Raw genomic sequence first — 12239 nt, 5'->3', positions numbered from 1 at the left:
AATTACATTTATCTGTTGTCTTTAATGTTTATTATATTTTTTATTTTATCTTATTCTAAGACAATTATTTAAAATGTGATTTTCTGATTATTCTTTTATTTTACCATTGTTATGGATAATTTAATTTTATTTAATGCGCACTTGTCTGTAATTGTGAGTAAAACGAAAAAACATACAAAAAAAACAAAGCTAATTACAGTAATCTTGTCTATATGATAACTTTGTTAGGTTTATGTTTGGTTTTGTTTTAATTTATACATTGTGTAATGAAAATAATTCCTAGATATAGTATGCATGTGTATGTATGTGATGTAGATGTAGGTTTGATTTATATGAATGTGATTGGTTTTTACTGTGCTCCAAAATTATATGTAAATTTTATTTTCATTTTCGCCTTTTATAAATATAATAACATTTTTAACTTGCATCATTAAAACATTATTTTTTGCACTGCTATAAATTGTAGTTTGTTATTTCTAGCTGCAAGTGTTGATTCCTGTACAGAGTACTATATGTATGTTTCTAGCTACTAAAAAATGAATTTACATTTAAAATTATGATTCTTTTACATATTCTGATTTTTTTTCTTTTTTGGGAAATTTTCTACAAAATGTTGTATTTAAATATATGGTATTGAGTATTAGTTTAGTCGAAATAGTGTTATGTTTATATTGTTTTATCTTTGTTTATGTAAAGCTGGATCGTCTCAGAGATCAGATTAAGAGTTTGGTATATTAAGAATGCTTAAAGAATTTTTAAAAGCCTAACTTGCTGTTATGAAAAAATGTCTTTAATATGAATTGCAGGCAATTGGGTACAAAGAAACGAGCGCAGCTTTTTTCGACACTATGACCTTTTCAATTAATATTTTATTAGCTTTATATCGTAAACATGATTTTATCAAGTTTCACAACATCGAGAGTTCGTTTTGTTGTAGCTCTTGTTTTATTTTAAATGTAGGTTTTCGCTGTTGTATCTAATCGTGCGTGCGGTTTTGTGTATTTGAATGTATTTAAGTCTGAGTCTTTATATTCCTAAAAATGTTAAAACTATGGTATTCATTTAAAAAATATGTTTAACTTTTGGGTATCCTCTACGTCTTTTGCAGATGCTTGCAGATGTTTTTCATGGATTTTCATTGTCCATTTGCATGTTTCAAATTGCACTAACAATTAGTGAAATGACTGTATTAGATCTAATTTGTTTAATGTTCAATCATTACTTATAATTATGTTTTCTAAGCTATGTTAAGCTAAGATTTCATTGCGCTATTCATATTACAAATCTACACACATGCATATATTTGTGTTTTGCTATTCTTATTTTTATTTTTATCTTTGAAGGCGCATTCTAAATATTCACAATTTTCATCCTTTTCCATTTTATTTTAAAATGTTATTTATTATGATTCTGTTTGAGTACCTCTAAAACTATATTAATTTTATGAAAACACAATGAACGAAAATATAACTTAGAATATTTTTACTCTCTATCGATGACCTACTTGTTTGTATTATATTAAAAGCTCGAATTCGATTAACTGTACTTGTGTTTTTACGCTTAACTTATATTTCAAAATTTAAATGAATACAATAAAATCAAAACAATTGTACTACTCCTATTCGTTTAAGTGTTTTTAAATACGCGGTTACTTTTATGTATGTGTGTTATTAATTATTTAGTTTATGAAAATATAAAATTTAAAAATGATTTGAATGTTGTGGTGTGACCTAAGTAGATATTACATGATTTCTATACGCTTTGGCAGTGTTTCTTATTTGAACAAATCATAAATAAATAAATAGATAAAAGAAAATGTGTGAAATGAGCATTGAATAATTAAGTAAAAGCTATATTGTTACGTTATTTGATGAGAAGTAGCATAAATACTTATGTACAAAAACAGAGAGCATACCATGCGAGCATGTACAAAATTTGAGGATGAGAGAAACGGGCTGAAAGTTTTTTGGTCTTTCGATCGACTCATATGTGTACATATTTGCAATAAATTATTCTAAAAAAAATTGTTTAGAACACCACAGCTGCTGCTCGTAAATCGCAATAGGCACGCACGTAAAAAGCGCATACGCGTGCATCACACACTAAAAATATTACTAGCTACATTTTGTCAACTGCTCAGCATATTCATAGATAGTTACATTTGTCTATCTATCTTGGGTGTTAGTAACATACTTATACATACATATGTATGTACGTATTTTGAATATCTTCAGCAGCTTTACACTAGAAATATAATCATATGTATCATATTGAATAGCATTGACATGAATGCGCAACTTACATTTAATATTTACTTACATTACATTAATATTTATTTTGTAAGTTATTTTGTTGTTGATATTAATGTATTTTTTATGGCAGCTTTACTGTGGAATATCCTTGAATTCACTAAATCCTCTTGTAAACAAAATATTTGTAAGTTTATTCCCTTCTGCCCATCCATTTGTTTTTAAACTAAGTTAGCTCAGGGAGAAATGAAAATACCTCCTTTTTTTTGTGTTTGACGTCTGTATGTAATTTTGAAGTTCATATTCTTATTTTGGATCGATGTCCACATGGCTTTTTATGTATATACAAACATACCTTAAATAATGCTTTAAGAAGGTAAAAAGTGTATTTTGTTGATATAACCATTTTTTATATAAAATTCCAAAGATTTTATTAAGATAATCAAGATGTAGCTGATTGCTGTTCGTGTTGCACTTTTGTTTTTGCTCCATTTTTGTTTTCATTAAGAATAACTTGTGTCTTGACTGACATTATAGTTAAATTAATATAATATGCTTATATAAATCGTGTTTTGCGCATGCTCAGAAACATCTAAATGCAATTTTTGAACTTGAATGCTGACATACTTCCAGGCTTTTCTGTTTTGCCAATTATCCATTTCACAATTTCACAGTTTCTCAATTTTCATTACTTCATGACTTTCACATTCGAAAAGTGTATATCTATGTCAGGCATTTCTTCTTCTGTGTCTGTATATCTTTGTCTTAATCTGTGTGGTGTATCTGTATTTGTTTTTATGTTAGTATATGTAAGTGTTTCTCAATGTGTATGTATCTGTATCATTGTCTGTCTTTGTTCTTGTAGTAATAATTGATGACAGTTTAAGCATTAATAATATCGGTGTCGAAAGCTTTTTAAACCGATCAATAGCCCATGTTATGTGTTATTATAGCACAAGCATTACAGCTAGTTCGATTTCAATTGAATACACTGAGAATCCATCTATAAATACTGAAACTTTGGTTCCATCGGTAGTTGGCAGTTTATGGATGCCAACTCTTGTGCAATTTATAGCTTCTTTGCTCGTTTTATATCGCTTTGAAAATACTTGTCAACATTTGCAAAAGCATTGTGCATATGTAGGTTTGCGGTAAATTCATGAGCCAATTCGTAGAAGTGCATATACATATATTTGCATATTTGCGTACATACTACATTCTCATATTTAGTTGCACAAGCTAGAATCATAGGTTTTATCTTATTAAGATTGTTAGTCAAATGGTACACATAGTTCATATAGTTTGTCATTCCACTTTGAAATTGAACCTTAATGTTTTTTTTCTTTATCAGTTGTTGCTTAATGTGTAGCTTACCTTACTAATGGTTCCAAATTGCTTTCGTCACACCATTGAGATGAATTTTCATTTCGATTCGTTCATTTGATTTGTTGTTATGCAATGATAGCACCATGAACTGAACTCATTGAAGAATATAAATGATAAAATTAGAATTAACGATGTCGAAACAATAAGATATGAGTGCATGGATATAACTAATTGATACATAATAATACATATACGAATAACTAATGATTATTTCATTAACACTAAGTGCACCAAAATATCAAAAAATCAAGATTGATAATCGAATTAGTGTATATTTATTTTGCAGTACTAAAATATGATAACAAAAGGAAAATATAATGGATACAGAAAATAGATAATAGATTATGTAATTATAAAATACAAAACATTCAAAATTAAACGTGTAAATTGAATTTCAAGGTTCTAAAAGGCATACGGAATGGTGTGGGAAGCAATCAGCTGATACTTGAACGGTGGATGTTAAAGAAGTTGGTCTTTTTTACTTAGACTTGTGGCGTTTTAATTTGTGGAATCATCTGAAACAGAATGGTCTTTTGTAGTTCTCCCTAGTGGTCGGTTGTTGATTGAGAGATTATCTAAGATTCCACAAACTTAAAAATACAGAATATTACATTTGCAGCACATGCATCGAAAATCTAATTGAATTAAACAGCTTTTGATTTGTTCACGTCTTCTCGTGGTACAATTAAGTATGCATTTTTCATATGGCCTACAAGTATAACTATAACTGAATGTGCCAATTGCATCGCAGTCCGAAAGAAATGTGATGCCAATGTCTGTGCCACAACTGCAATATTCTGTCCACAATTAACTTCTCCATCGTTCAAATATACGAATAAGGACCATCAGTTAAGGCGCTACACAGTAACAATCAAGAGTTATCATCCTTGTTAGAGCCGCCTCCACCGACCCCAGAGCCTTGTGTGTTTGTGCCGCGTCCGCCAGCTGGTACACGAACCGCTGGCGGTTTGTACTCCAGACCCGGATCAAATTGCATTAATACGAATACCTTTAAGAATGATTTAAGTGAACATGAGTGCTGATTAATTTGGGAACTTATTAATTTAGATTACCTGATCTGTTGGCAGTAAAGAAAAGTCATCGGGTGGGTTGGTAATTACATATCGTTTGCTGCTCGCATCACAGCTAGAACTGGTGTCCCTGAATCGATATAGTCCGATACACAACATTCCATACGACTTGAGAGCGGCAACGAATAAATCCCCATACTTGCCACATTCGCCAAACTGGGCAAGTGGCCCATCGTATAGGGATATTTGACCAACACGGCACCTAAGAGTTTCATACAGACTCAATTAGTGTGTTGCATGGAAGACAGAAAACCCTATTATATTTGATTTACCTGTCACGATTGCTCAGACTGTCGACGGTACTGTATCCTCCCCTTAAGCCCGCTCCCTCGGCCAAGATTAGTTCTAGTTCAGGCGTCGCCCCGCCAGTTATTAACGAGCGGATCAGCGTTAAGGCATTTTGATTGAAGTATGTCTGTATCAAATGTCAAATAAAAATGTAAGAAATTACCATTTAATCTAGCTAACGTGCTGGTCTAGCCTTTGAGTTAGGAGTTTCACTTTACCGTTGACATTAGCGAGTCTAACACGCTCACAGCGAATGCAGTTCCGCAGGCAAATGGCTGCGTTAGATAGAGCTCTGTATCTGGATCATCATCGTCGTCTTGATCGAGAAACTGCACGTTACTATCATTGACCAGTTCTTTAAACGACAACCAACAATAGAGGACAGTGTTCAATTAGTGACACGCCTTCTTTCGCATATTGGAAAGCATGACAGTGTATGAGGCTGATCAGTGCAAAATAAAAAACCCTTAAACCAACTGAAATGCCTGATCAGCCTCATATGCACGCCATGGAAACGTAAGCATTTCATTCGGTCGTTCGTAAACTCGGCCAACTTAGTGCAATGCAGTTTACCTGTTATCATCGGCACATTTGCACCATACACAGAGCCACGGCGCTGTAGAACAATGGGGCTGCCGGCGGTTGCGCTCAGATTATCGAATTCCGGACCCCGTTGACTGAGCACACCAATCGTATCATCAAAGGTCATCGCCTTGATGTTAAGCGAGGCTAGAATGGCCTCCTTGTCGGCCAATGTGGGATCATCATTACTAGGAACTTTAGCAGATAATATGCAACACATATCACACAAATTGACATTCACCGCGCGTAGATCTGCTCGACTCAGCGGCGAGCCATTAAGTACCGATATCTTAGGCAGATTCTGTAACATCTTCCACTCTCTCCGGATATAGTCGACTGAGCCAACAATTACCACATGCTTGAGTTCGTGGTAATGGAAATTGGATGCTCGCAGTGGCATCACCAGATTCCGCAGTCCAATTAAAGGTGAATCCGGATCAGCAAACAGACAAACCACCACATGGCCATTCAGTACCGTCATGGCCGCCTGATTGCGATCCTATGAAACAAAGAGTCGAGCGTCAGATATATCATTTTTGTTAAGTCCTTAATGACTTACCAATATGCAGTCTTCTAAACTCTTAGCCGGACTCCAGTGAAACATGCCTGTCGAATCGTACTTCATTTCCGTCTTCTCGAAATCAAAGTCCTTTGACTGATCGTCCGCGATACCGGCTGGCAACGACACTCCGCCGTTTTGATTTTGTGTTCCTGTGCCCGAGCTGCGACTCGTTGGCCTAGAGGCGAAAAAATCGATAGCTTTTATTAACCGTGCAACATATGCAATGCTTCTTTCTAATTTTTTGGGATATTTCGTGACATATCAGATTATCGAACTAATCAAAATAAACGCTACATCCAAATGCAAAGTGATCTTCGTAACTACGAGTACAAGTTTCGTTCAAAGAATAAATGAGTACTTAAATGCGAGTACTTGAATCTTAATTTATAATTGTGTCTTTGATACGTTAGATAAAAATATACATATTGATAGATAGATTGATAGATATAGATAGATACAGCTAGAGAGATAGTAAGTACAAGTAGTGGTAATTAATTATTAGACAGAGAGAATAAGGAGAGCTTGTGCTAATAGCAACACTTGTGAAATTGCAAATACTGATACACAAATATCAATACGAATATACAAAAAAAAAAATCAATTCATGAAACAAAGTGATGTAAAGTGATGTAATATGAATTCGATTTCTTAACAACCGACGACGAAGGCAAATTAGTATAGAGTCCATATGCCCAACCATTTTGAAATTTGGTATTTCGAAAATTTAATGTTGGACATGCATAAGCTCACATGCGACAAGTAATAAGTTTATCAAAAAATATTTTAAAGGTGGAATTGATGGAAACCATTATAACTTCTTTTTTAATTAGAAGTTGTACTTAGAGGATAAAAGAAAAAATATTTTCTTTGTTTTCTTCGTTTAAAAACAAAGTTTATCCGCTCTTCTTCTTGAAATGAAAAAAAAATCTTAAAATTTGTATTTACTTCGAATAGTATTGAAAGTAAATACATTTATATAAATATAATAAAATAATCACACAACATTCTATGGAATTGTCGGACAATTTAAAAGTGTAAACGGAATAATGCGACTAAAACATTATGAAATCATAAAATATATTGTAATATCACAGCTTAGTTTGGTGTAAAGATAGACAAGCTAATTATAGCAAAGAGAAAGAGAGACAGAGAGTGAAAGACAGTAAAAAACATTCAAAAGCAATCTTGTTAAAAGGGATTTTCGCACACGTGATACAATTTTCATTACGAATATTGTAAAAATCTCAAGTCTATGCAATCAAAAAAGAGGTAGAAAAAAAAGTTAACTTATAAATGCGTTTCAAATCATTTTTTTATTTCATGGCAACTGCAAAAAGACGATTATAAAAAAAGCTTGGATACGTTCACGAACATTTACACTTGCACACACACGCATATACAAATATATACACATACATTAATAAACACACACATACATTTAAAGAAACACGCACAGCAATGTTATACAATATTACTCATATGGAGAGTTATGAGTAGTAATGATTTAATAATAATTGACATTAATTATTGATGTATGGAACAGCTTTCAATCAACCAATTAATTAAGTGAGTTTAAAAAATGCGCAAAATTTGAAAAAGTATTTACGAATACTAAGATAAATACGTTTAGATTTTGTCTCTTGCAATTTGGTTTTAAGTAAAATTTCTAAGAAATTATGGACGCATACATGAGCTTTTTAACTTCGTAAGCAAGTTGATAGCCCGCATAAGGGTTAGCATCATTTTCTGGTGGCCTGAAACAAAATGTTGTTCGTTGGATTTTATACATTTAGACTGGTAAAATTGTTTTTAATTGTTTTGTGTACTTTTTTTTTTTATCTAATCTGTTTTTTTAACATATGAATGAGACAGTTCTTATGAGGTGTAAGAGTATTTAAAGAGGTCATAGTTTTTAATAATGTGTACATTGTTAAAGACCATTTACATATGTATGTATGTATGTACGAGGCGTGGCCATCATTGAAGGCCATCACATTGTGAGTCTTTGTATTATGTTAGGTGTATAGTAGGAGAAAAAACACAAATAAAAAATGAAACTGTGATTGTAGTTCTTAAATAATAGTTTTGTAACGTTTTCTTTTATGTTGTTGTATTGCAAAGAAGGAATTACATAAAAATCATAAAATGCAGTTGAATAAGTAGCGACGACCTAAAGTGTTGTTCTTTTGCTGAATTACCGATTTATCGTGGTTCACTTATGTGTACTTGTACTTTGTAATTGAAACCGCGTGCGTTCTGTTGTGTGTGGTAAGAATGGTTACTTCCGTGCTTTCAACCATCGTATGCTATCGGACTATGTTAAGTCTGCTATATAAATTTGAGTCACTCACCTGTTGTACTGTGATGGCGATATAACTTGTCCCTCCACCTGTCGGTTCACATTCACCGTAGGCTTTACCTTGTTCACTTGCTTGACCGCTGCTGCGGCGACTGCCGCAGCACTAGCCGTATTATTCATGTGATGCATGCCACCTGCTCCGTTACCTGTGCCATTCGGACGACGCACATTACGATTAAGTACTGCAAAATAGACGAGGAATGAAGAGAGGCATTGAGCGATTGAGTTACAGCTGCAGCTACAGTTCAATGACCAACATAAGTGAGAAAATCAAGGTGTAGACATACTTATGATATTTATGATATTATATATATACATATACATATATATATATGTATGTATAACTATTTTGTAGATGACTAAGCTTAGACTATGTATGAGAAACTTACGATTTGTGTCTTCTCTGTCACGTGTAATGTCACCTATGTTAATTACAGTTGAATTTTTGATAACGAAGGCATTGCATTTAGCGTTGGCATTGGCATTGTCATTGGCATTGGTATTGGCAGTTGCGATTGTTTTTTATTGGCGTTTATAGCAAAATACGGATATAAAGAAAAATCAGATACATTTAATTAGTATTGTTTGTACTAAGATCAAACGCTTAGATATAACATTTTATTGGCAAAGTAATCAAGAAAGTTATTTTCGATCCGCATGGAGAATAATCTATAGTTCTTTAGCGTTAGGTATTAGTCTAGTGTTAGTTTTGAATTGGAATTTGGAATTTTAGATGTGATTTGTATCTGGTCACAAGAAATTAAAAGGAGTAATTAACAAGCAAATATTTAAGCAAAACACAACACACACGCATACACAAATTTTTACAAAAATCCATTTAAGTTAAAACACTCCAAAGTAAGTAGACATCGATAGTAAATATGAAATTTAATGATTGTTAACAGCAGAGACGACAATTCAGTAAATATATTGTTATACTTTAGACATTTACAGTATTAGGATTATTTCAAATAACAATTGGGGTTTCTTTTCATAGTTCGGATCTAACGGAAATATCTTATCAAATGACACTTGTTCACGTTGTCGTGAATAGAACTGTAAAATTAAATAAGGACGTACACACATATTACAAATTATATTAAGTAATGTACACTATTGATCAATTGATTCAGCTTTTTAATTTCAAAGCGTAAATTGCCTTTTCAAAATGTCAAGCATACTCAGTTGACCGCCAGTGGTTATGTATGCGTGTGTGTTAAAAATGAAAAAAATTATAGCACACTTTTAGGATCAAAAGTGCTGTGTGGTTGGTCGAAACCTCTTTCTCTTGTGTTGATAGATGTTTGTAGACTTAATGGTAATCGTTTTTTTCTGATGTATTATAGATTTTACACAAGCTGATTTTGAGACATTACCCGATACAGATCCACGCACATGCACCCGCTTGGGTAGATCTGGTGGCGTAAATGTGGGTGCAGGATGGTGTTCATCTGTAAGATATTTTTGGTATTGTTATCGCACAGCTTAAGGTAATCATATTATAAGGTTTTTTTTAATTGTGTGTAAAAGGCAATACTTTTTGGTGAGGTTTATAATTGTTTTGGTTTTTTTTTTAAGTTAAGCTGCATATGTAAATTTAGTGTTTGAAATTAATTTAATTTTCAGTTTAATTATTGCAATTTGCTTTGCAATATTCGATTCCATTGTAAGCACAAAATTTTGCAAAAGCAATTTATGAAATTTTTAAGGCTTTTAGGATTTTTACATCCCCAAGAAATTTAAAAAGTGCTTTTCGAACTAAAGTCAACCAAAGAAAAGTCAGGATAAACTTCAGGAAGTTTTGTAATGGTTGCTAAGCATTCATAAGAAATTAGCAAATTTGTAAGTAGAGAATTAAGGCTCATGCAAATAAGAATAAACTACAACATCAGCGGCTATAAGAATAAGTTGATAGTAAGTAAATTTCAATATACTACAGAGATGAAAAAGCAGGCTTTCAAACTAGAATATAACATTATTATGTCTTATTTTGCTTTAATATAATAATATTGTACTATTAACTGCAAATTTTATATGCATATGTATATGTATTATACTTAATATCTTAAATGATAAGTATACAACAATGAAGTGTATTTTACGCATATATATGTTATATTATTGATAGCTTCGACTTGTTAGCAAGATTTCTTGACTTAAAAAGCAATTAGTTTTAATTTTACTTTTTTCTGAAATCTAAACCCATTTTTAAGCCTTTTCTCCCTAAATATATTTCATAAATAATTATCAGCTCCACTATATAACATCACTTTAAAAACTTGGACTCTTCAATGATTATTTATTTAAGAAATTAAAATTGATGTGTTTGCTGCATATTTCTAAACTTTGTGATTTGATAAATGACGAAAGGGCTGTAGTAGACAAGGATTGGGGTTTGCAAGAATTTTTGCTTCAATGAAAATTATGTTTCGAATAAGAAATGGATTCTCATAAAATTTACAATTTGTTTTATATTTAAAAAAAATGTCAAAAAACCGAGTTGAATAAATAGAAAACTCAGTAAAGTTTTTAAAACCGAATACATTTAAAGAAAACACATACAAAAGGAAAAAACGTGCATTAGCACACTAAAAAAGTACTAGGGAAATGTCATAAATTCTAAAATGGAAATCCTAATAAATGTTTTTATGGTAAATACAAATGCTGACTTAATTTATTTATTTGTTTTAGTATATGAGATCACTTAAATTAATTGACTTACTTGACAACGAGTATTCATCGTCTTCTACACACACACACACACAGACATATAAATACACAGTACGAGTGTTGTAGAAGTTGAAGAAGTTGGAACAAATGAATAGATATACAAGTAGGAAAGTATAAGGAAGCCGCAGAGTGAGAAATTTGTATAGTTTTGTATAATTCTGTTAAATTGAATATTACATGTGTTTCAATACTATCATTTTATAACAAATGAATATTTCCTGAATTTCTAAATACTTTTTAATTTGAATAAGTTTGTTTTTTTAATATAAAAATAAATAATACAAAAAGTATTCTTCCTTCGATATTAATACAATGATAAATAATAGGGTAGTAGTTATATGAAACATATGTATGTACAGTATCATATACCATGAGTATATTCAAGTAGGTATGATGCATGTATGAGGTATAATTATGCCAAATATTGATTTAAATATTTAATGCTAAGATTATTGGTCACATTGTAGAATGGAATAATTAAGAAGAATACTTCATCAACAATATATAAGAATAATTCTTGAATTATTTATTTCAGATAAGTAGTGAACAAATACAAAATTTGAATTTGAATTTATCTTTTCGACATTACTACACACACACGCACACACTCACTAAATAGGTAAGATAATATGTTATGAAACGTACACAAATCCGAGAAGAAACAAGTAGAATCGATTACGTGTAAATATGTGTATGATTTACTTTCAATATTATTTGTGTTTCATGTTCTTATATTTAAGTGTGTGTGTATTAGATTGTGACGTGTGTACTGTTCGTATAATGTTAAATATTCTCACTTTCATTACTACTTGTGATTTCAGATTGAATAAGTCAGACAAGGTGTTGACTGACTTATCGACGGCCAAAACTGCTATTTGCGAATAACAGCATATTATGATAATTTAATTAGAAGATTAGTCGATATTACAAGTAGTACAATGTGATGAAATATTGTTTCTGATCTGGGAGGAATAACGTTTGTTTTTGTGAAG

The 12239-nt window shown here is 31.7% G+C and overlaps 1 protein-coding gene across 1 annotated transcript in view; it reads right to left on the bottom strand.

Annotated features, from left to right (window-relative positions):
* Positions 1-69: 69 nt before the first annotated feature.
* LOC132787701 (calcium-activated potassium channel slowpoke) overlaps positions 70-12239 on the bottom strand; it is a 42758-nt gene continuing 30588 nt past the window's right edge. Inside the window, 10 exon segments of the mRNA XM_060794965.1 lie at positions 70-4644; positions 4709-4928; positions 4999-5141; positions 5233-5369; positions 5588-6095; positions 6156-6333; positions 7847-7912; positions 8510-8699; positions 8907-8939; positions 9894-9968. Of these exon segments, the coding sequence (XP_060650948.1) occupies positions 4507-4644; positions 4709-4928; positions 4999-5141; positions 5233-5369; positions 5588-6095; positions 6156-6333; positions 7847-7912; positions 8510-8699; positions 8907-8939; positions 9894-9968 (1688 nt within the window). The 3' untranslated portion in view covers positions 70-4506.

Source organism: Drosophila nasuta, chromosome 2R (genome assembly GCF_023558535.2).
Source record: "Drosophila nasuta strain 15112-1781.00 chromosome 2R, ASM2355853v1, whole genome shotgun sequence".
In the NCBI taxonomy this organism is placed as follows: domain Eukaryota; kingdom Metazoa; phylum Arthropoda; class Insecta; order Diptera; family Drosophilidae; genus Drosophila; species Drosophila nasuta.
This window is presented reverse-complemented; position numbering and strand designations above follow the sequence as displayed.